At 36.2% G+C, this 26,202-nt stretch overlaps 1 protein-coding gene across 4 annotated transcripts in view; it reads left to right on the forward strand.

Moving 5' to 3' along the window:
• Window positions 1-25,989, forward strand: part of zbbx (zinc finger, B-box domain containing) — a 42,429-nt gene extending 16,440 nt beyond the window's left edge. For 2 of the 4 annotated variants that reach the window (XM_044120329.1, XM_044120330.1), the window contains exons 7-16: window positions 2,646-2,743; window positions 6,046-6,167; window positions 6,324-6,382; window positions 6,882-7,051; window positions 10,023-10,246; window positions 13,759-13,927; window positions 16,758-16,904; window positions 22,869-23,015; window positions 23,127-23,199; window positions 25,775-25,989. In XM_044120329.1, the coding sequence (XP_043976264.1) occupies window positions 2,646-2,743; window positions 6,046-6,167; window positions 6,324-6,382; window positions 6,882-7,051; window positions 10,023-10,246; window positions 13,759-13,927; window positions 16,758-16,904; window positions 22,869-23,015; window positions 23,127-23,199; window positions 25,775-25,853 (1,288 nt within the window). In that variant the 3' untranslated portion in view covers window positions 25,854-25,989. The remainder of the gene's footprint in view (window positions 1-2,645; window positions 2,744-6,045; window positions 6,168-6,323; window positions 6,383-6,881; window positions 7,052-10,022; window positions 10,247-13,758; window positions 13,928-16,757; window positions 16,905-22,868; window positions 23,016-23,126; window positions 23,200-25,774) is intronic. The other 2 variants (XM_044120331.1, XM_044120332.1) reach the window with 1 other exon arrangement.
• The last annotated feature ends 213 nt before the right edge of the window (window positions 25,990-26,202 follow it).

Raw genomic sequence — 26,202 nt, forward strand, 5'->3', positions numbered from 1 at the left:
CATCTCCATAGTCAGCCCTTATAAGGCACTACTGAACAAAGCAATTTCTTTGTACTTATTGTGCAGTTCGTTGCCTGCAGGTTGGGCTTTTGCAGGTCCCGTTATTATAACCTTTATTTAAGCAGTTTTTTTTGGCCTTAGTAGTCAGCTTGAGAGCAGGTCAGCAGGAAAGAGAGCTGAGTGGAGTTTTGGGCATTCTCTCTGCTGGAGCAGGAATGCTCTACATCCCAAACTGTAGCAGCCTTTAACTGTGGAATAGACCAGAGAGCCAATCTGGAGTGCAATAACCCTGAAGCAGTGATGGTAGCAGAGCTTAATGGAGAGACAGAGAGTCTTACCGGCTGGAGGGAAGAAAGAAGGAGAGGTTGAATTTTAACAAGCTTTAATAATAATGGGAAAAGGAGGGGGTAGAGAGCAGGAGAGAGCTTTAGAGAATCAGCTAAAAGTGCTCAGCTATATTAGAGTCGTAAAGTCTATCACCCTAGTAGATTTGTGCACGGCCTGCAGGTTACAGAAAGCGAGCTTTTGACCGCGCTGACTGAGCTACGTTGCAGGGGTAAGTGAGTGCTCATCCGTCCTCTGAGAGCCAGACTTTTAGCAGGTCCTGAAAACTAAACTATTAAAAACCTGCATGGTGATAGTCCTCTACTAGACAGGTCCACTTCTAGAAAGCAATTTTAGGATGAGGTTTGACAAATATTAGAGAAAATATTGGTTTAACATTCCTGTATCTCTGGCAGTTTTTGCTATAGAGCATGATAAAGGCAAATATGCGATATCTGTGTTGGCGTGAAATTTTGTTTATGACTATTACCAATAAGGTTTACAAGCATCTGAAACAACACATATGCAAAAACACAAAGTTAATCTGACATTAAATGATACAGGCCCGTGATATGACAAAAAAATTGCTGGTGTTTTTTGTAGCAATTTGTAGCTCATTTGCTTCTGCATTTTTTTTTTTGACATGTATTATTTTCCAAAATCTCAGAGATGTTTTGCCTTAAGACAATTCTTCATCATGCACCATATTTACACTTTTTTTGCAACCTTTTTCCAGGAATACTAACCGATAACAGAGGTCTATGTGCCTAGGTCAAAAATCAAATGTTTTCTAGAGATGGGCAATCTGGTGTCAAAAAATACATATTTATAGTAATATAACAAACAAGTACCTGGAAGGATACAAACAAAACAAAAAAACATTAATTAAAAATGTGTTGGTAGCATTGGTATCATTAATTTTAGTAAATTAGGGTCAGCCATTTTTCTTTTTTTTTTCCTTAAATCTTTTTATTATTAAATGCATTGAATATGAAGACAATAATTATTGGTAAAAAAGAAAGCACACATTTAAAATAAATGGGTTCATGTATTTTGAGTATGTAGGATTTTTAATTGTACTGCTTAATTTCCACATATTGTATCATTCTCAGATAATCAACTGCTAAAGAATACAACTAAATTGTTGTAGTTGTTCTAGCACAACTGTGTTTCTTCATTTCTTTTTTTATGCTGCTTTGTTTTTCTTTTAAAGGTGGATCAAGTTTTAGTTGTTAACCTTTTTAGATATTTATATATTTTTTTACACATTATAACAAAGAGCTCTTTGCACGTCAGTTTCCGTGTTCGGGGAAATGCGCCTCGGTCGCTTCTGGTCTCTTGAAAATTGCATTTAGGTGCTTGCAGGGCTTGGCCAAGGTAGCAATTTATGATGCACATGAATCCAAAGCCCCACCAAGTAAGCTGGAGAAAGGTTTTAAGATGGACGTGTCGTTATACATTCACAGATATGAAGGTGACTTTTACTTAAGTTAGACTTTGCGGCTAACATTACCTTTAGCTTATGCTAGTAGGGAATATTCTCTGATATATTATGTGTTTTTGTTGTCGATAGTGTCAAACAGAGACCAAGTAACGGGGGAGTTTACCGTTCGGGCTTTTTGCTTTCCAAGCATGAGGAAGCACAACAAGCCCCATAGCTTAAAAGTAGGGCAGCAATGGTGTCAGAGTTTGAGTTCAGCTGACTATTCAGGTTCAAAGTGGTTGCTTTTAGAAAAATCTGGCCATGTTCTTTTAGGTCTCCGTGTTATTTCGTTTTATTAATTGGTTTTTAATAAATTATGAGAGACAGTTGTCAACTACTGTGTTGTGATTGTTCTCAGCTGTAGAGGCTTGTATTATTGTCTCCAACTGGACTGAAATATAAAATTTTTCTTGCTGTGTGATTTTATTTATTTTTGTGACATAATATTGAGATCCCCTACCACAGATGGTATGATACAGTGAGTACAGAAAGTATTTAGACCTCTGTAAATTCTTCACTCTTTGTTTCATAGCAGCCGTTAGCTACAATAAAAAAAAATAAAAATGATAATAATATTAAGTCTCATTAATGTACATTCAGGGTTCTATCTTGACAGAAAAAACCCAGAAATGTAGAAATCTTTTTACGTTTCTGAATACTTTCTGCTGTATGTCAGCACCTAGGAGTCTATACCAGGATATGAAAACTGTCTGTTTGTTCATCTTTCCATCCAGCCATCCATCCAAAGGCAGATAGTTTGAGGGAAAGAACAAAAGTACATATTTTCTGCTTACATTTATTGTTATGTTTGAATTCAAAGTTGACTTTCTGTTTTCAGAACACCAGTTGAAAGTCCTCCATCACTGGTATTTGGCATGGGTTTAAAATCACCACCTACCACAGACACAGAGGAAGAGACGGCCACCATCCTAACTGGTAACACAAGCACATCCACACATCTATCCTTCTCTGTGTGATTTACATCTTTTGACACAGAAAATTAGACTGATACTGTGAGATCTTGATACCTTTGCTGTACATCTAACCCTTCTGATACACACAGTCAGAACAGGCTTTCAAACTAACCTAACACCTCTTCAGAAAAGTAGATCGACAGATGACTTATCACACATCCACACATATCACATTCAGATATACAAACACACAATTGGAAAATCTCTTTCTCTCAGCAGGTCAGACATATCGGTCCTTGCCCATTCATTCATAGCATTGTGACAGGTAATCACTGGCTGTGATTGTACAGGTAGAGTGCTGTTATAGATGGCTCAAGCTTGACAGAGTAAGGGATGGGGCATTCAAGGCGAGGTAGGGTTCAGCCAGTCATCTGCAGCTCACTGTCTGTAGCTTATCAGTCAATGAAGTGTTTTCATTTTCTAACTCCAACCAAGGGTTAAAAGGAGATGGTAGACCAACATTACAACCACCCCTCAATACCTTTTGATCCAAGGGCATTCAACTGCTTCTTGTTGCAATAAAGGGCTGTCTCTTTGTTAGTTTTTTAAATGTTATAGGTCAGAAATACTTCCTAGATCTATTAAGTAGTCTATAACAAATTGGGAGTAATTTTAGATTGCGCTGACCTAAGGGTAACATAACCGGTCATTGGATTTAGTTGAGATTTAGTTGAGGGTTGAATATAAAAAATTAACTCCTGACCAATTTTAGGTCTGTGAGTTTCAGCCAGTGTAAGTATATTTCACACATCCAAAATGGCGCTTTTGAGAAAGTTGGTTTTGTCCCTGTTCTCCATGTAACAAAAGCCCTCCATCAAACTCCACCACAACACCGATTTGGTTTGTTTGAAAATTCCAGGAGATTGGCAGTTTCTGAAATACTCAGATAAGGCCGTCTGACACCAACAACTATGCCATTTTCAAAATTCTGATGATGATGAACTTCAACAAGTTATCTTCACCACTCCTAAATGCTTATATTCTTTTCTATTTGATCAGCTAATTCAGTATTTGTGTTAACATGAACAAATAGGTGAATCTAACAAAAGGGTCTCTGTAGGTAAATTCCCCTAGTGAGGCTAAACACAAACATGTTAGCACAAACTTTTTTTTTTTCGTTACTAGTGACCGTTGACGATAACTTGACAGAAAAGAGGCGGGGAGAGGTGGAGGAAGACATGTGGCAAAGAAACTATGGACAGGGAGAGTGGCCGGTCTAACCACTGAGCCATACGATGCACAAACTTTTTTGCACTCACAAACTGCTGTCACTCCACCACGTTGGTCTGTGAGCATAAGAAAATGAAAATTTTAGATGAAGGGTTTCTTCCTACATGTAGGAAGTAAACAGCTTCTATTATTCATTGACATACTCATTTCTGCCCCTTTTATATTTAAAGATTGATGAGGGGGAGAGGCTCTGCAACCTGTTGTAATGAGCATGAATTAGAATAGAGGTTTGAAGCAGGTGGTAGGAATAGGTTATCAACCTCTGTACATCTCTACATTTCCAAAAGACACTTCTGTTTTTGTCTTATCTGCATACAGTTACAAGAAAGAATAATCTATTATTTAATTGTCAGTCGTGAAATCAAAGTTAAGGAGTGCACTTTTTTAAAATAAGTTGCTGAAAAAATTTTGAGCACTTGAATGTGGATGGTTCAGCTACTTGGATAGCTGTTTAAAATCCATAATTTAATGGTAAAATGTGATTCCTTTTGTGGTTACAACAGAAAATAGTTTTTATAGTTTCTGTTATTTTTGATTATAATTTTTTTACAAACATAAAAGATGTATGCTATGGAACAGTGGCAACCTACTTTGGACCATGTTAGGTTTCCACATTAGGAACGCAGACCAATGTCTTAGTTAATACCATGATAAAATGAAACTTAAAAGAACAGCAGTGTGTAAAAAGTGTCTGTTGGAGCAATTTGTTGGAGTACATGATTCATTTTCAGCATTTCTAATTTTAAGAATATATTTGTAATTTGAATTGTGCATGTTGTACAGTACAGACCAAAAGTTTGGACACACCTTCTAATTGAATTCAATTACAATGTGTAAGAAAATACATTTTGATATGAACACTTTTTGGAGGTATTATATGTGTTGAGTTTAGCTTTAGAAGATCAGATTAAGTTTGCAAGAAGAATTCTTAACTATTGTTCATAATGGGAATGTGTACCTCATCATGTAAACTGTTTGAAAACAAAGCACTTCATACTTTTCAAACAACTTTACATGTTCATACTCATATTGCAGGTTCCATTTTTAGTCATCAAGACTTTTAAATCTTTGAAAATATGTTTTAGCATGACATTTTTTTTGATGGCAGCAACAAAAATTACATAATTACTGTATCTCCACTTTCTCAACTAAATGCTTTTTGTCTATCATGATTATTTACTGCAAAGAGCCTTCAGGTTTAGTATTTACTATGACAAAATATTAGATTCCATTTATGCTAGAGTGATGTTGATGAGCAGATTTGCACACTGGGCCATACTGGATTGCAATGAAGAGTTATTTGCAGTGAATATGGATGATAGGAAATACAGAAATAGTGTGCTCTGGAAGTCTGGAAGCTGGGCTGGTTCAGGTTCTGTGAGGAACCTGGAACCCCTCCCCCGCCCCCCCCCCCACACACACACACACACTCCCCTTCTCCTGCTTTTACTAAGTCTATTATGGAGAATTAAAAGAGCAATAAACAGATCATTCTTCGTGAGCAGCGTGGAAAAGTTTGTTTGTTTGATCTCTGGATAGTTACTATAGGAGTCAAATTATCACACTGACTACATGGTGCTTTTGGAACATCACAAGCCACAAACTACAAATATGCATCCATCTACATATCATTTAAACTAATGTATTATCTTATTTTTCTTGTGTCTTGTGGCGTATACTGTGCTGTCAGATCAGCACAGGCTGTCACCACCTGCAATCACATGACTGCGACTAGTCGACATGAAATGTAAAAACTCGCAAGACGTCCTAGAGTCAACTAGTCGACTAGTCGACTAATTGGTTCAACCCCTAGAGAGCACTCATACGAACACAGAAACTGAATCCTTCCATACTGACTTTTTGATCATTTTGGATTTCTGAACATTTATGTAAACATTTAAACTTTATATTTGAAATCATTTCAACTTAGTTCCCCAAATGTTTTATTTTATTTTGTTAAATCACAAAGAATGCTACATAAACATGCCTCATATCTTATTTTCTCAAGTCTAATTTGTGTTTTTATATTTTTAGCTGAAGAGGAAGATTTTCGGGAGTACTGTTCATCACTGCTCAAAGTCCCTGTCAGCAAGGACACTACTGAGTCACAAGTTTCCACACCTGAATTGAATCTAGTCATAGAAATCTTGGATGAGGTAAAAAAATAAAATAAAAAATGATCGCTTCTATCCAAGTTAACATAGTTATAGCTAACATATCACATCAAGACATAAAACTTACAAGTGTACTTAGAGGTTGCCTATTAACATTTATGTCTCACTCATCCTCATGCGTTTCTTTTTTCACCACAGGAATCCACAGATCTAAAGATGGCGTCTTTGACTGAGCAAAAGTTGGATAGCAACACAATGTAAGGCTTTGTTTAAAGCATTTCTTAGCATGGCTTATAATATAATAGCCAGGTTTAGATTATTTCTAATTAAAAAATGCACATGTTTTTACCAGCAGAGCAAAATCTGTCATTATCAATTATAAAATGGGAGCAGAAATGTAAAAGTCTAAAGAGCCACTCATGACAAATTCTTAGTTGCTGGTAAATAGATGTAGAGCAGATGTTCTCTTGATTGAAAGTGTGTGTTGTTTCTTTAAGACAACAGAGAAAAAGGATAATTATTGTCTGTTCATCCTCAGTGTTGATGTGTTCATCTAGATTCTAGATGAATAAACTGCATTGTTGTTAAAGCTGGACTCAGTAGTTAAGTGAGTTGAGATTAATTGTTTACTTTCAAGTCTTATTCCAACTGATTACATTGAAGAAAAAGAGGTTATAATGGATTAGAATGTATTTATTGTCCCATTTGGCCATGAACAGGCAGATGAATTGAGAAGGTGCTTTATTTTTCTCTCAGTTTCAGCTGTTCATTCCAAACAGCTTTGTTTGTTCACAGGAGTTCAGAAGCTGTTCTCTCCTCCACCCATTCAACTCAACCATCCAAACCATCTAAAGCATCAGTTCAACAAAAAGTCAAGAAGCCACATTGCCTTCGCAATCAGATTTTAAAAAATGACTCAGTGAAAGGTAAGCTGTGTTTTACTATAAAACCTGAATGAGGCTTGAGATTAAGTCGATTCTAATATTTAGTTTTTCCTGATGGCAGTAATGCTTCTGAATTAGTCTTTGAAGAGGACCTATTATGTAAAATAAAATTTTTGCACATGTTTGTACCTCCATATGAGTCTCTACTTTTTTCTAAAACAGTCCAAGTGCATAAAAAAAACACGCATCCTTTCCTGGCAATAATATTTTTTGGGTCAAAAACTCATAATTATTAAGTAACAATCAGAGGGCACTACCCTGTTTCCTAGCATCCCTAGCCATACCCACTCCTTCACTTTGCTTGAGCACTTTTGGTCAACTGGTTTTACTGCTGTCCAATTGCTGCTGGGAAAGATAAGTGATTTGTTTGTTGACTTACCATTCATAAACCGCTCCATTTCCTCTGCTTCATGGTCAAAAATGTACCGTTGTACAGTTGAGCATCTGTTTTCCATTGTTAAGTGTATTAGTGCAAGTGTAAATGTTGAGTTGGGGGGAGTGCCCAGCAGCTCATTTCAATTTAAAGTGACAAAAGGCTCTAAAACAGCTAATTCTAAAATGAGCTAAAAATTGGCTGAACTGACCAGGTGAAATTATATCATCGGAGAATAATTTTGTGCAATATTTGTAATGAAGACGTTTTTATAACCCATAGATCTTCTCTAACCTGTTCAAGGATGCATAGTAGGACCCTTCTAAAATTGGTCTTGTACAGCTAGACATGAATTTATCTTATTCCTGTCTGTGGACTATTTGACTAGCATAACCTTCAGATTGTAGGGTATCCACTCATTCCTCTGTCAGAATATCTAAGAAATCAGCTAAAACACCAACTTCATGTTAATCAAGAACCATTATCTCTCCTACAATAAGTAAATCAAAAGCTAACTTGGATCACCACAGTGCTTCCCCTCCTTCCCAGAATCAAAATTTAAAACTCACAAACCCTCCCAGCCTCCTGTTTTATTTTTAACTGATGTTTCAGTTTTGGATGGTGCAACGTCACTTATCCCAGAGGAGCATCTTTCCCCTTCTTCATCAACATTATTTTCCCTTGAGGTTTATGATCAGTGTCTCTCCATCAGCCTCTACTCAGTGCGTCTTATTGCCAAAGGTTTACCACTCAACCCCACAACAAAATGGTACAGAAAAAGTCCGATCTTGCCTGTTATTTGCAGAAGCAATCTCATCTCTGAACCCCTATGAAACACCAAGAGGCAATCTAATCTCCCCACAGCAATTCCAGCTTCCCAGCAGTGACCCAGATTGTCTTCTATTAGACAATCAACTCACACACTCTTTATCACCTGGTACTGTAACACCACAGCTAACGTCTACGGCCTTGGGAACGATTATTTCAATAGCCAAGCCTGTGCCAAACAGTTGTCCTCCGTAATGAAAATGCTCCAGTTTTAATATCAGTATGTGGTGAGCACAAATTAACACCATCATGTAAAAAGGCGTATTGTATCTCATCATATCTTGTCTCAAATGACACTGACAATCCTGGGGACATGAATACTTCTGCACTATTCAACAAAAAGTCTAATGTAGATCGACTTTTTGGGGAATAGCTTAATTTTGCAGATAATGTTTGATGTAGTCAGAATGATATGATTTAGATGCCTATCTGCCATGACATTCCTGTCATTCCATTGCATTAATATACTTTGTTTTCACATTGAATAATTATATGGTGTAGTCTTGAAATTAAAAACAGGCCTCCAGGAAATTATTCTCCATTTAAAGATGACAAATGAAAATTCTTTGCAGTGAAGAAACCTCAAGAAAACAACTATTTCATGCACAGCTTAAACACAGTTAGCAGTGAATGGCTTATAAATATCACAGTAATAGCCAAAGAGAATAAAATAAAACAAATTTAGATCCAACTATTAAGCATGTTCTTTTTTTTCTTCTTTTTGTTAAAACTGATTAGTATATTTCTAATTGCACATCGCACTTAAACATGTAACAAACAGAAAGGTAAATAAATGTACTAATGGCTATAAGCACATTTATTGCTGTAAAATCATGGCAACATTACATAGGACAGTGAAATCTGTGGCCTCTCACTCTAACCTTTGTTACTGTAACAACAGAATACCCCAAATCAAACCTTAATCCTCTGACTAATTTATATTTAAAATCTTTAAAATTTAAAGGCAGGCATGTTTACAAGAGGTGTTACTAGTTATGTTTAAAATCACATCATGGCACAAAAGCTCTCGCATGCAAACACAGAGTTTCTTTCAGCAGTTACATTCAGTAAAAATGTTAGCATGTTGTCTGGATGTATATTGTGAAGTCTCACTTGATTGGGCCCATGTTTTAAAATGTATAAGAACTGATAAGTGGATGGTAAAACTATAGACCAAGGGAAAGCAGTTAATATTTATCACAATTAATGCATTCAGATGAATGACACCTGATTTGGCTATCCACCACTGACATTAGAAAAAGAGAAGTCTGCTACAGTGACATCTAAAAGGGTCTATTCTTTCACAACTTTCTCAGGCCTTTTTTACTTTAACTTTCCTTCTTTTGCTTCACACGTCTGCAAATATTTCTGTGTTCATCCATCATCTCTGTGTTCTCCTTCATCTTTTTCATCCTTTATTTCCACTACTTACTTCAGCTCTTTGACCAAGGAGACACTGCATGGCAGCTTTATCGGCTTATTAGAGCTTTAAAGTGTCAAGGACACTTATATCACACATTACCATTTTACTGGAATATTGAATGTAAAAATGTTTTCTCCATCAGTTGAAAACATTACAAACAAGGATAGTCTGTTTTTACTGTTCACCTTGACATTTTACCATGTTCTAAATAACATAAAGACAATTGTATTGTGTTTATTAATACTCTTGGAAAACAAGTGTTGTTCTTTTTGGCTTCAACGCACTGGCAACTTTTATTTTAATGTTGGGTGTTTATATGTTTTGTAAAGACAGTGGGGATACAATGACAAGTTGCAGTCTTTATCCGACTCCAAAAGAAGAAGACTCCTGTGCAGAGAAAGCAAGAATACATGGACAATTACCAAGGGAGAAATCAAGAGAAATGGCCAATGATCTGGAAATGTCTTATCGAGAGGACTTAAGACCTGCAAAGAAAAAAACAGAAAAAGATTTGCAAACTGAAGGCACAAGACAGCAGCCAGAAACACACATGGTAATATATAGTATTTACTTAAAGTAAAGTTATGCTGAAAATAATATCTCTTTGTTTTATGCAAACATTTTCCATGTTGCTATCTTTGTTTAATGAAAGCCCTATGATGGACTCTCACTCAAACCAGTTCCCCTTCCTTCCTTGCAACCCACTTGGAGATGGATGGATGGATGGATGGATGAATGCATGAGTGGATTTTAATGACATAGTGAAATATGTAGTTTTGTAAAATGTTAGGGGTAGTTTTATACAAGTTTAGAACCTCAACCTTCAATGCCTAAAATTGAACAGAGGTGAGTAAAGTACCCCAAAATTGTACCCTAATAAGAGTAGCGGTACTTCAGCATATGTTTACAAAGTAAAAGTATAAATTTACTCAACTAAGAGTTTAAAAAAAAGGCAAAAAACTATTTGGTAAAAAGACAACTCAAGTACCGAGTAACTGATTAGAACATCTGATTTAATATTAAAAAATCTTCAGATAAATGGAAAGTAGAAAGCTATGTGTACGTTTAGTATTTCAAAGACAAATAAAAAAACAATCACACAAATAAATAACATAATTACAAAATAACAAATTAAGGCAGAAGAATCTAAGTTCAGTCTAAAACTTATTAAACAGAATGTAATGAATATGTATGTAAGAACAGGGAAAAATATTTCCAGTGTCACTATGGTGTACTGTATTATTTATTTATTTTTTTATCATCAAATGTCTCGGTAAATGGAAACTTTAATGAAAAGTGTAGGCATGTGGATGTATCTTGGGCATTTTTGGTAAAACATGTTTATTGTTCATCTAGTGAAGTTACTGACAGTGGGTAAAGTATCTAGAAATTTCATTATAGTAAGAGTTGTGATACTTCATAGAAATATCACTCAAAAAAAACATCAAAAGGATAATGCTGTAAGGCTACTCCTAAAGATACATCTTTTCCAAAATATTATTCAAGAAAATGTAGATATTTACTACTCACCCCTGGAACCGACAGGAGGAATGCTCTCGTTTTATCAGGACTAGGAGTTTGATCAGCGCTTCTCAATTCCAGTCCACAGGCCCCCTTGCTCTGCATGTTTTAGATGTGCCCCTATTTCAGAACAGCTGTTCCAAATGATTGCTTTACCTCTTCTGCAGGCATCAAGCACTGCAGAAGCCTGTTAATCACTCATAGATTCAATCCAGGTGTGTGGCAGCAGGGAAAGGCCTAAAACATGCAGGGCAGGGGGGCCTGAGGACCGGAATTGAGAAGCACTGAGTTAGATCAACATCAGCTCCCATCCTGTGTGTGTTAGTGATTGCCACAGTCGCATATGACTTCTAGCAATTGTACATCGGTGGCAATCTTAAAAAATACAAACTGGAAACAGAAATGTTTTAAAAATCTGTGAAATTATCTCACCGTCAAAGCTAAGCAGTCAGTACAGACCATTTCTTTCTGTACACACATTTCTAACCACATGCCACAGTGTTAAGTGTTATCACTCTTATTGTGAATTTCTTGCCCAGCTTTATGACCTCTTTGCTGCTATTGTTGTAAGCTACAGTTATCATCCTCTCAAGGGCTAATTGACGAGCAGGTCCATTATGCACTTAATGCATAAAGCATAATTTGCAAAATGCTCTATAAAAAAACTGTGGTGCTGTTTGTCAGCAGCAGTTGTTAAAGGTGAAACTGCAAAAGCAACATACAACAGTGAAATGAGAGTAAACCTTGGTAATACGCACGGCACAATTCAGAATTAAGGAGGCAGTGCTTTAGCCAAATGCTTTTGTCAGTGGTTTTGTCAAGTATGAAAAATTGGTATTGACACAGCTTGTCAGAGTTAACTTTTAACACAGTTAACTTTTCATCATGAAAAGTTAACACTGGTATTTTTACTGGAATGTCTTTAGATTACTCTTAGGTTTTTGTGGCCTTTATTAGAAAATTTCTTGGAAAATAGACTGAGCAGAAAGAGAAAGACATGCAACGGCCAAGGTCACTTGCTGTTGGAGTTGTGTTTTTAAGAATGCCATTGGTTTGGTTTGTTGTGATTAGTTGATGTCATGGGTATAAATGCGACTTAAATATTTGTATGTTTGTAAAAAAAAAAAAAAAAAATTATCCTTGTGCCACAGAAGATATAAGCTTTAGACGTTTATAATGTTTGATATTATTCACTGACTAAAATAAAGGAACTTCAGTGACCCATGGCTAACTAGTTAGTTTTTATAGCTGCTACTCTGTTCTATTTGACAATGTCGGTATCAATGTAATTAGATTACATGATTTATCTGTAACTTTGAGATATACAATGCTGTGGTATTAATAGTGAAATTCATTGATAAAAGAAAGCTGAAACAGAGTGGATTAAAAAAAGACCTATCTGAATGGTCTCAAATGAGTAATCTAACATTTAATGACTTGAATCCCTCGTACCGTAGCAAAGAAATGAAAAGAAAAAAAAAGAGGAGCAGCCAACGCTTTATTAAAAAGCTTGAATAAAATGATGTTCATGATTGTAAAGATGGTGGTTATCTGGACTCTCTGGACCTAAATCAAACTGCTCCTGGAATCATTAGATAGTATTTTCTTTTTCTAATTTTCTCTCTCTCTTTGCACAAGACTTTTTCTGGTCTCTTTTCCTATCAATTTCTTTTACTCTCACTCCCTTTCATGTCTCTTGATCAATCTTTTTGTTAATTTTTTATAGGCTTCTTCTTCCATTTTCCATGTATTTTTTTTCTTACATTTTCACTGTACGTGAGGCAGCTAGTCATTATTAGAACATATTCTGCACTAAGAAATATCATTCCTTCCAGGTTGTTCAGTATCACTGTTTGGTCTCTTGCCATTTAAATGTTTATCTTTTAGCCTGACTTCCTCCTTTCTTTCCTCATCCCTGCTCCTTTCTTGCTCTGAGCATTGCTATTCCCACTTGCCTTTCTCCCTACATTCTCCCAGCCCATCTGCAGTGTCATGCAAGGCTAGCATGCTAATGTATCAGATCTAATCTTAACTAAACAGAGCTTGCTCACTTTACTCCTATCTCACAGGAGGACACTTGCATGGGAGGAACGGCAAACACACCACACAATTGTGAGATGTTCTTGCCAGCTCCAGGGGTTAATTAAAAATCAATTCATCAAGTGGAAACAAAGGAAACAGGGGGAGCGGGGAATAATCTTCATTAAAAGACTTTGTCTTATTAATATGTATTTACATGCTCGACTTTGAAAAATACAAATTCAGTTACTTGGGTTCATAAAAGTTACAATGATGGTAGATTTTACTTTAGCCCATACTCTGCTGGTTTATGTGCTATATTTTCATGGTTTGTTTCGTTACTGTTGTGTCATCCTTCTTTTTAATAAGCTCCAATATATATTTACTTGTTTTGGGGTTTTTTTGTCTTGTCTTGCTCTCCTTCTTTGTGTGGCTTCTCTCTTTCTCATTCTAACACAAAATGTTTGAATCTATTTCTGTCCCTCATTCTCCTTTGTCTTCCCATCTGTTTTCATATCCCCTTAGGTGATGCTAAACCAGACTGCTGGGTTTGGATCAGAGCAGTTCTGTGATCTGGATGGGTTTTTGCCTTTAGGTTTGGACACGGATACCGGTCACCCAGACTCACCAGAGCAGACACGCTGTGACAGACTTCACACATGCCAATTTTCAGTGCGTGCCTCAGACCCAACAGGTTGGTTAAAAGGGGAAAGTGTTTTGATATGCATAAGGGTTGTTTTTGAATATTAATGCCTCACTTTCAGAGGGTTTCATCAATCTGGATCATGTTTTTTTCCTGAGAGCTGCATCAGGAAGTGTCACTGCTGTTTTTTTACTTCAAGGGATTTGATTGTAAAGATTACCTCTGTGTCCAACTTTTGCTTGGAGATACTTACCAATTTGCAAGCATTATTCATATTACAAAGGCCTCATGATGGGGTTTTCAACAAATATGTAAAAAATTGTGGAGCTTACAAGAGAGATGAAAATGAGTTTTAAACCCAAAGGAGTTCTAGCTGCTTGGCGAAACAAGAGAGATGGGTGGGGGAGCAACAGACAATTTACTTCTTGCTGGTCCAAAGGGAGGTTTTCTCAGATGTGCTTTTTATTATGTATGTGAATGTGTGTATGCCAATGCTTCTGAGTCAGTGTGCTTCTTTTTACCTGTGTTTAGTTCTTCAGTTCTTGGTGAAACAGACACACACAGTTGCTGCTCCATTTCCTTCTATCGTTGTTTCTTTGGGCCTTGCTTTTCGGTGGAGGGCCTTGTGGCAGCCTCACCTCTGTCAGTGTGCCCCAGGACAGCTGTGGCTACCATCTGGTAGCTTGCCACCATCAGTACATGAATGAGTAAATGACTGAAAGTAGTGTGAAATGCTTTGGGGTTCATAAAGTGCTATACAATTTCAGGTCATTTACCATGTATGTACCATTTAGTTATATTCATTAAGTCTCTCACTCCTTAAAAATTATGCTTACTCGATTTGTGCATAGCATGATACCTGAACACATTACATGAGGACTGAATTATATATAATAATTTAACCAGCCAAATGGTTCATATTAGATGTTTCTTCTTTTGTTTGAATCTGCCAATTTTGAAGTTATGTTTAAATATGTTTATATTACTTTAATTCCGACACTGAAAGAGATGTTTGTTTGTTTTGGGTGAATTCCTGACGAATGACAACTTAGTTATATGAAATAAATAAGTCTTTTAAGAAGACTTTCTATAGGGGGATTGCTACCCTTCTTGCACAGTGCAGCCTACTACTGATCAAATCTTATACAGTCTCTGCAACCATTGTTAAAGCTCCAAAGATAATCAAACAGAAAAGTAACAGGAGAGCAGTATCATCCTGAGAACACTTTACGAGTCTTTATGGCCCTCCATCTGTTTTCTTTATTTCTTTTTATTTACTGAGATTTAACACATCTCATGTCTCTACCTCTACCTTTTCTGCATTCCTTCTTCCTTTGGGCTCTGGGCTGTCATTGGTTTGGACACAATGTTGTCAGTATGCAGTTTCTTGTTGCATTTAGATCTAGTAAAACAAGAACTAGAGAAAGACAGGAACATAGCACAGAAAAAATAAAGGTCTCAGAAAAAGCTTTAGAAAATAATTAGATGCAACGAAAAATATTTATAAGACCATATGCACTTTCTGCACATTAAAATTAGCTAAATACTGAGATATGATATGACAAAATTGCCAGTAAGATATGTACAGGTACAGGGAAAACTGCTAGATGTACAAAAAAAAACCTTAGCTGAACAGAAATGACTGTCTTCTTATATTTTGCTGATTTAGACTAGTTAGAAGCTTCTCGGTGCAGTCAATAACATTAATTAATTGGCTGACCACTGGAGAGAAAGAAGGAAAAAGCAGTAATTGCTTTGCAGCTATCGTGATTGGCTGAAAAGTCTTGTTGAGCATTACTGCCTTGGTCCTAATACTGCTGAATGCTGAAATATAATAAACAAATAACTAAATTCACCTGCATGTTTCTATGTAACTATTGACAATGTCCTGATCTATTATAATAAAACTGGAAACTATTGGTGCATAGAAAAGATGCTGTGCAGGATTTGATAATTGACCTTTGTTACTCCTGTTTGTTGTTTGAGTTGGTCGATGCTCTGTCAGCCTGAATGAGTGCCTAATATTGTAGAAATCATTGGGGAGCTTTGCTTCTTTTAGTGGTTCAACCATTTTACCCTAGAGCCTTGTTTTATTGATTTGTTGTCACTGCAATTATCATATTGACTGATAAAGGAAACCTTAAATATGATCTGAAAACATAACCTTTTGGTTAAAATTATTTGTTTTAACTTTGGGATAATTAGTATCCCCAAAGCGTTGCGAGACTCACTTCTGGGTTTTTATTTATGTTTTTTATGCCATTTATGTGTTGTTGACCTTTGCAGTTGTATGGCAAAGTAAAGGCATTGCTACTTGCAATAACATTCTAAAACAATACATATCGTATATTTGTCATTTAATTATATTTAATCTTGTCAAAGCTATTGCAATCAAAATAAGTATATCTCATTTCAGAAAAATATCTCATTGAGTATGGATGCCTCAGATTTGATACAGATATTATCATATCACCTGACTATATAAGAGATTGTAGTAAGTTTGGTAGACTGTATCAGGGGGAGATAAATGCAGAAATACTAGGAGTAACTAACTGAGGTTGTAGATTTGTATAGATGAAGATGTTTATGCTTGTTAAAGATAAAAGTATAAGCATTAATCAAATGCCTTAAAAGTAAGCTCTTTATGGTAAGTTTGATTATATTAATCATCAAAAAGGTGAATGCGTGTTACACGACAAGAACTTAAAGATCTAAATATTATGTTATTCAAAGCTGCACATTTCAGTCTGAATAATTAACATTGAGTCTTTCGAGGTGTTTGTTAGCTGATCTGTCATTTACATTCTCAGGTTAATATATGTCGTGGTCAGCTTTGTCTTTGCCTCTTTCTTACTTTTTCTATTCATTTCTGTAACTTCAGTGCATCGTTCACACAGCAGCCTTGGATGTCACTCTGAGGAATACCTGCTTTGCGAAGTGATGAAGGACAGATATGCAGAGCCAACGGGAATTCAAATTCATTCAACCCAGAGAGAAGAAATGTCAGCAAATGAACTCAAAACATCTGGTAAACATCTGGACACGTTTTTCTAACACTCTTCTGTGTATTTTTATGTGTGTCCTTGAACAGTTTAAGGAAGCTGGGTGCCACCTGTTACTGCTCTGTATTCCTTTACTCTGAATTCAATTTTGTACACAATTAATCCACCAGATTCCTCTTACAGCCAAAAGTTCATGACAGTGAACATGGACATTTTTTAAACAGATTATGCCTTATTTTGTGTCTATACCTTAGACCCAAAATGACACATATGCAAGCTAAAAACACGACACAAGTAAGTTGAAAAATGTTCAACTTTTGTTGCTGTCATGTCCCGTGTTGGATTTCGCAGCCATATGTCACTCCTTATATGTTGAGCCCACACATGTGCAGATATTTAAAGATTAGTGTTTTGTTTTTTTTAATAGCTTCCGCATTCAGTTATCTTGAGACCACAATTATACTGAATCTGATTAACCTAAAATACATTTCAACTTTCTTATCAGTTTCCCTGACACTGCTCATTTGCATTCTTAAGTCGACATCATAGTTTGCAGAGAGGCAAACACAAATTAAAAAGCGATAGTTTTACCAAGAAATCAAGTTGCAAAAATTCAACATTGTTGTTTAAATGCAATCAGCAACAATCTAAGAAAATGTAAGAAGGGACTAAAACTTAATTTTTCCAAAATTGATCAGGTATGAAACTTCCAAGAGACTCACAGCAACACTGAAATTTCTGACAAGTATTTGATGTGTTCTATGGGACATCAATCGGTATTTTTCATATATCCTGATTAAGAGATAAACATGACGGACAGATGCCAAAACTTGAAATAAAGTCAAAACGTGTTAGAACAAACGATGCACCTTTATTATTATTGCACCTTTTTAATTTCTAGTTTTATTCTATTATCACATTTCAGTTTCTAAATTGTCTTTCTGTAATTTTTATATTTGAAAACATTGACACTTTAACAGGGAGGTTTCTTTGACTGATTCAAAGTTCACAGGTGTTTTGTTAAATACTTTGTATTATATTCTAACATTTAGAAATAAACCACATAAATTTCAAAGATGTATTTTAAAATCTCTATTTCTACCTGCCAAATAGTTTGAGTGATAATCAAATTGCATATTTCCTACATTCTTCTAGAAGAATCATTTCCAGTCAGTGAAGCTTCCATTCTGTGCTTCTAATTTAGGCTTAATAGAGAAGTGAATTCAGCTGCTATACTCTCATTAACACTTCATTGAGCTAATGATAAAATTATTGCAATAAAGCCAGTAGGTTATTGAAAGAGCTAACATATGGCGTGAAAGAGGTTTTTGTGATTTAGTTAATTTTTTATTTTTTTTATTTTAACTTTGCAATTAACTGCGTTCTCTTTGATCATTGATTATAGTTACTGTTAAAACAGACAGGGCAAAACTTCTAAAAATCAGGATTTCTTTCAGTTTCAATTATATTCTACACAACAGTCATCAAGATTTAATCCCCATACACCAATGCAGATTTACTGGCCAAAAAAACCTCAGCAGCAAAATTTATTAAATTGCTTCTCTTCACATTTGTTTTCAGTCTTTTGTCAATAAACGTAATATGTATAAAATCTTTATAGCTTCACACAAGCTAGATATATCAGAATGCTTTGCCACTCTTAAACACTCAATTTATTTAATGAAATTGTCAATTTGACAGAAGCCCTTAACATGTTTTTCAAGAACCTTTATTTTCACTAACAAAGCTAACCACAGGTATATCATTCTCTCGTCTTCCCAGTGACTAAGTGCAATGTTTTGTTTTTGTTTTTAAATATATAGAATGTTCACACCAAAAACATCTCTGGTAATAATCACGTGTGCCATGAATGACTATTTTAAACATTTCTTGGAACTATATTTGAATGGGGAACTCGTAGATGTTTTCATTTTTTGAGTCTCTTTATTTGTGTGTAGTTGACACTGATGTTATACCAACATGTCGGTTTATGACACGAAAAAAGTTTGCAATAGAATATGACTCAAATATATAGATATCTACAACAATACTGTTAGGAGGGTATAAATATTGCATTGACTTTCTTTGCCATGGAAGTTTTCAGTACAAAATAAACTTGGTTCAGACTTGCACTACCTTGCAATATTCACAGAAAGTCTGTCACATTACAAATATGACTTGTTAAAAAGGTCAGATTTGTAGATTGTGTGACTTTTAGATCTTTCTGTTCACTAATGTTATCTAACAAACTTCTAAGTTTAGAGGTTGAATTACATACAGCTTGACATTTTTGTACTAATTAGGTGATGTCTGAATGCAAGTGGTTCCACTGGATTTTATTTCATGAGTGGTTAAATAAGTGCTGTACCAAATGCAGTGCCGCTTCTTTTTCCACTTAAAAATGATCCACTATTTTGAGGTTGTTTATCAAACCGAATCCAAAAAAAAAAAAAAATCATTCTGGTTTGTGGTCGTATCATAACAAAAACGTTGACAAATGTGTGAACGTTTAATGGGTGTGACACTCTATCAGCAGAAGGAAACTGAACATTTATTCTAAATTGAAATTAATTTAGTCCAGAAGTATCTATGTTCGGATGCATTTTAAAGCTCTTCGTTTTGTGCGTCTTTCCTCCCGTGCCATTTACTCTGACAGTGCAGGCGGCAGTGATGCTTTAAGTGGAGGTTCTAAGCTGGCCTGGAGACAGGAACAGCAGCAGAGAGGGAGGAGAGAAGGTGGGGTGAGAAGACAATAGAAGATTGAAAGAGTGAAATCTTTAACACAAGAGCTGAAACTGGTTAGACAGCAAGCAGCATGAGGAATCACTGTGCTACAGACATACACATGCTCAGCCACACCATCATAGCTTCTCAGTGGGGGCCTCAATGTAATTTACAGTGAGCAGGTGGGGATGGATGTTCAATCTGATTCAATTTGATGTGGCTCGCAGTGGAGTGGGATGAGACACCACTCATTCCACTAACTGTTGTGATCATTTTTGTATCTCTCACTCTTTCTTTGTAGCCAGAGCTGCATTCCTTTTACCTTTGCCTTTCTTCCACTACGCCTCCCCTTATCTCTGTCTAACACTCACTCCTTCTGTAGGTATTTTCAAAGAATTTCTTTTGCCACATTCTTGCGTCTGTCGTTGCATCCGTCAATCAACAGAGCATCTACCAAAACAAGAGCTGAAACTCTTGAGTGTTCAGAAAAACACTATTTACAAATCATAACAAATCTTCTCTTAAAGGAAAGCTCCCTCAGCAGCAGTACAGTATAAGTTGTTATTAAGGCACTTTTGGAACATATGCACTCTTTTTTTCCATCCAATCATTTGGAAAAAAATCTGCCTTTACCTTTTTCTATTGCATGATTTCAAGCCCTGGCAGTTTTGCTTCTTTGAACTTGCTATGCATGAGGACATACTATTACTCATCTTTGTAGATCATTAAATATAATATCTGTTGTTTATTCCTTCATTGATATGGACCACAAAAACTCCCATGCCTTCTTGCTCAAGAAAAAAAAAAGGTTAAGGCTACATTTTAACTCTTTGAAGAATCTTGACTTAATCCCACAGGAAAATTAAATATTAGTCGAGGTTCTTCAAAGAGTTGTTGTAAATGCTGATGGCTTTGGGCAGAAAGATCTCCTGCAGCATTGTGTATTACAGCAGTTCTGAAGAAGCCTCTGACTAAAAACTCTTGTTTCAGTGCAGTCTCATAAAGAAGATTGTTCATAAATTTCTGGATTTTCTGAAGAATTCTTCATTGCTTTGTTATCTCCAAGGGTTCCAGAGTCATTCCCATAACAGATCCAGCCTTCTTCACCAGATTTTTTAGCCTTTTTATGTCCCTGGCTTTGCTTCTACCCCAGCAAACAATGGCAGAAAATATTAGACTCTCCACAACAGACTTACAGATATATGGAGCATCTTGCGGTTTAAACTCCTTCCTTGTAAACGGCTTCACTGTTGTATTTCCTGTTCAGCCTGCTGTCCAGATGAACACCAAGGTTTTTTTATTCTCCTCAACCACTTCCGCTACATTATCTCTCCTCTATAAAAAGCCTTGCTGTATTTTAGATTATTTTAGCTATCCGAATCTTCAGAAATGGGGAAGAGATCTCCATTAAACAACCTGCTGTCAAAGGCAAACAATAGTCTGGCACAAGAGAGTTTTGGCTTTTGGTGTATATGGGAAAAGTCGCCGTCCAGTGCTACTGTCAAAGAGGTGGTGTGTGGGGGAGGGAACCAACATAAGAGCGGAGGGTGCGTTGCCACAATATGGGATATTTACAGGAAAATTCTAATACAGGAGCATGGTGGGAAAGGGGGTAAAAAAAAACCCAAACAACAAAAAAAATTGTAGTTTCCCGGCCAAAACGGGAGACTTGACAGGTCTGCTCCTGTGAAAGAGGTTTGACTGATAGACTGGCCCACCAGGTCACGTCTGCACAGTTGCAGTTAACAATAGTCACCCCACTGTTGCCAACTCAGCAACATTTTTGCTATATTTAGCGACATTTCAGACAAAAATAATTGGTATCAACCAAAATCTGAACTGACAGGTCAGGCTTTTTTTTTTTTTTTTAAAGGTAATCGGCCAACAGGCAGAAAAATGCAGTCGATGCGGCCCTACCTTCCACCTGACCTGTGTCTTCTGGAGTTTTTGACAAAGTAAATTAGGCTGAGTTGCGTTGGAGAACTCAAACAACGTGAACCTGTCATTGCTGCCTTGTTTGTCCACAGATGTTTTTCTTCAATGATAAACCAGAGCTCTCAATCCAAGACAGTTTGAGTTAGTAGGGAAACATTGGTCACTATTCTGGGGCAAAATAAGATTTTAATGTACATGTACTTTCCTTTTTCAAAGATTCAAAATCATTAACCAGAAAGCTATAAATATTTTTAATGTTTCAGTTTTCAGCATGTTGACGAGAAAAGACTAACAAATACTCTGTCATAACCAAATCACTACCATGCCTTTTACAAACACAATGACTGGTTCAGCCAGGAAAAAGCAGGCTGAAAAGTGAAGGAATGCAACAGATAAAATCTGATTTCATACAGCTTAGAAGGTGAGTGTTGTTCTTGCAGCATTTGTGCAGCAGTCACCAACCTCTGTGGGGTTTTTTTGTGAGGCACTGAATGACTAAAATCAGTGTAGTAAATGGGGTAATCAGATTTCTTTCAATTAAGTTTTAATTGAGAAGCCCGCAGCCACCTGATGCCAGTGATTAAGACTGATCCGGTGCATTAACTTATTATGGTGAACAAGCAGTTTCTTTGGAAATATTAAGTAGCTGTCCTTTATTAGGAAATAATAAATGCTCTACAGCCATTCAGAGCTGAGTCTTAACAAAGACTTTGCTGCCTTTTCTGTGTAAAATAGGCTTTGAACTAACTAACCTTGTACATTTTATAACCATATCATTTTATTTTTGTGTGTACTGTATGTCTGTCTTATTGTTAGCTGTTTATTTTTTCCCACTTGAAACATTTGAGTGTGAAATTTGTGCTAATCATATGGACCAAAACTCTCAAGCAGAAAATATGTATTTCAATGAACATTCAAGGTTAAATTAAATGAAGAAACAAACATTGCGAGGTGATACAGGTTTTCATTTCTGCCTTCCAATACTTAAAAATGTCCAGATTCTGTTCATATTTCAGCTAGATTTTTACTTAGAGATTGTGAAATTATATATGTAAGTTAATAATGGTCGACTAGTTAGTGAACTATTGTGTTAGTTATCTCATGACACTATACAGGAAAAGACATAGGTGCAGTTCAATCAAAATAGAAAACTAATCATTTTAATTGAAACATCCATATTTTTATCAGATTTAAAGATGCGATGGTTTTTCTGGACATCTTCTGAATTTATTTTTCAATAACGTTTTCATCATTATGTCAAACTCATCATGCTTTCTTCTTTCCCTCACCTCTTCTTCCCGCCTGTTTGTCTTTAAAATTTGCTCTGGCAGGTTCTCAACTTTGTCAAGTGATTATGGAGATCTGTAGTGTGGACCAGACTGGCTGTGAGGACCCTGATATGGACACTGACATGACCGCACGAATGCTGCACATTATGGAGCAGGATCTACAACTTGTGGCAAACGCACAGTGCATATGTAAATAAATTTACAAATAAACAAATTGTGACCAGCATGTTACCTTATTACAAAACTAACTTGTAAAAATTCAGTAATCTTCTTTAATATCTGTTTTTTTTTTTTTAAAAGCTACCCATGTTTTCAGTTTGGAGTCAGAAGACAGTGGAGGGGAAAACGAAGACGAGAGTCAACATTTGAATTGGTGCATAACATTCAGCTGGTTACTTTTACTGCATAAGCAGTCTATGCATCCATGTGTCCTTGTTTTTTACAATTATTATGTGAATCAGCATGTAAGAGTGCAGATAGATTTGTCATCACAACATAATGCTTCCTTACACCCAACCATTCTGATTCCTGAGAGAACCAAACCACATTGACTGAAAATTATCTGGCATTGATTACTAGTGAATATTAGTCTGTTATGTTTAAACACTGATGGAAATATGATCAAAACCTCAAAATCAGAGTTTTGCGACCCAGAAGAATTCCTATTTTTCTGGAATGCTATACATCTTCAGCCAAATTCAACCACAGTACTAAAAGTCTTGTCACAATCTTAGTTATGACTTTATGAAAAAAAAAAGTTTCATCCTAAAGAGTTAATGAACATTTAAGAAGGTATGTGTGTTTAAATCTAAAAAGGAAAGTTTTTGCCTCTGCCCTGACAATTTGTATGTGTATTTTTGCTTTTCCAACCTTAAATCTTTCTACTTTTCCTTGTTCTCCCTCCTTGTGGTGCTTGTCAGTCTCTCTCTGCCTGATATGTGAAATGTGTAATGGATCATTAGCCAGCACAATGACTTTAGCCCTGACATCCTGTTAGGTACTAAGTCCTAATGTGCTGTTCAATGTTTATATGTGTGAAAAAAAAGAGTGTGAAAGAGCGTGTGTGTGTGTGTGTCAGCATGTTTCCTTGTATTTTTAAAAATAATTTTAAGGGTCTATGCCCTTTAGATACTGCAGTATATAGAGGGTATTTTCTGCTCTAGAGGCCTGGTACTGAAATGACTCTGAAGTTTATTCCATCCATAGATTTGAATTGAACAGAGTAATTCATAAAAACAAGTTTTATGAAATCAGTGGTGTTGCTTGATCAGCAATGTATCTTCTCCAGTATGTTTTCAGGCTCCTTGGCAACTGGTTGAGGACGTTTCCACCACATTCATTACAGTGTTTGTTTTTTATCAGTCCTTTCCCACGTCCTCTCAGTATGTCACTGCAGACACACTGCTTTGTTTTCTGGCAAAAAAAAATCCTAAATGCCAGAAACTCTTGGATGTACCATTGGATTCAAAGAGATTGCTATGCAGCCAATGAAACACACAAAAACAGGTGTCTCCTAATTGCAGGTTTACATGCTGCATGTGTGTCTGCAGTGGTAAATGATCTACCTTGTTATAGGGAACAAAGATTAGCAGAAAAAACAGTGCTGTAGTTGCTAAGATGTACTCAGCCAAATTCTTTGCTGCCTAGCAAAACTCTGTGTTTAGGGCATCCTCACTTGTTCAGGCGGCTACTTTGTCAACTGTTAGTCATGCTTTCTCTCCTACCTTAAAAAAACCTGCTGTTTTTTTTTTTAGATCATTTAATGCTATCCCAACCTTCAGTAATGGAGAAGAGATCTCCAGTGAACGACATGGAGTCAAAAACAAACAGTATTCTGGTTCAGGAGAGGTTGCTGTAACCATTGAATTTGTACAAGCAAAGTGGATTTTATGATGTGATACACAGCTCAGATTGACCCACTAAAAAAAAAAATCTAATCTTTGAAAAGCTCAGGATAAAAATATATTAACACAGCAAATGTTTTATTACACGAAATCAACATACTTTTACAAATTCTTGAGACATGTAGCACTCTGTTAAAAAGGCCTTTGAGTCACCTAAAATATTTAGAGTATTTAAGGGCATTGGTGCAAGTGGTTTACTTAACATGTTAATTTACAGTACATCTTTTATGCACCACCACTGTTGTCTGACATCTACAGAGGAGCTCTTTAAGTAACAATATTATCAGAATGTGTGGGTGAAGTGGATGACATTGATATGCCTGCTGTTTTTCAGAACTTCCAGTTATACTTGGCTGCATTTACACAGTCAAAGATGCTTTCCTACATCTTTTAGTCTGTACAGAGACCAAAGATCAACTTTTGCCCCTGTTCTGTTTCAGTTACATTTCAGTGCTTTCTTGCTCACAAAATGTATTTTTTCTCCCATTTCCTATTTAAACATTTTCAAACTTTTTGTCAAACCAAATGCTTGTGATCGTCTAATAGTTTCCCTATTGCAAATTTGTCTGATGGCAAAGGGGTCTGCTGGTTTCAAATGTGACCTAATACTTTCTTATGGCACCACTAACAACACATAAACTATACCTCCAACTGGTACACCCTATGGAAATTCATCATCACAGGTCTCTTCAAGGGACAGTATTATGTAAAATCTACTTTTTGACCTTTACATCCTATTATAATGTTATCCCCTCATCAAAACCATACATAAAGTGTTGTCTTGATGCTTTAATACATGTTTGTAAATCCTTGTGTCTGCCATGGCAACCATTCAGTTGTGCAAAACTGAAGGTAACATAGTTGTGTGATTATTCCATAAAATGTCACTATGTGCCTGGAAAATACATATTACTGCCCCTTCAAGATTAATTCCTGGAATATTTAGAAAATTTGCACCACATGTATTTATTGATTATAGGCCCAATGTGAGTATTGTGTGTGTGTATAACATTCAACCTTTAATTTGTGGGTTTGGTCTTTTAGGGATGGCCCCAGCAGGGGACAACACCCAGAGGAGAACACCACAGAGAGAGACCGACAAAGTGAACTCACACTGCCATGAGTCATGCACTGACAGAGACAAGCAAATGAAATTTACACTTGGTTTAAATTGAGTTTGTGTTGTGGAGATGCGTTTTACCCGCATTTATATAAATGTAGCAGTTATAATAAATGCTGTTTTGATTTGCCTTCTTTTATTTGTGACTCTGGTTACTGTGCACCATGTTTAAATTAGTCATATGGGAGGACTGTGCCCTACTGTGAGATGCATGCCTGTGGAAGGATTAACTGGAGAAATAAAACAATTTGACATGCAGGGGACAGCAATGGAACAGGAGGTGACGGGAAGACAAATGGTGTCTTTTCCTTTATTCTCAGCAAGAGGCTGCCTGGAACCCTTTGCGTGTGTG

The sequence above is a fragment of the Gambusia affinis genome, linkage group LG06 (genome assembly GCF_019740435.1).
Source record: "Gambusia affinis linkage group LG06, SWU_Gaff_1.0, whole genome shotgun sequence".
Lineage (NCBI taxonomy): Eukaryota > Metazoa > Chordata > Actinopteri > Cyprinodontiformes > Poeciliidae > Gambusia > Gambusia affinis.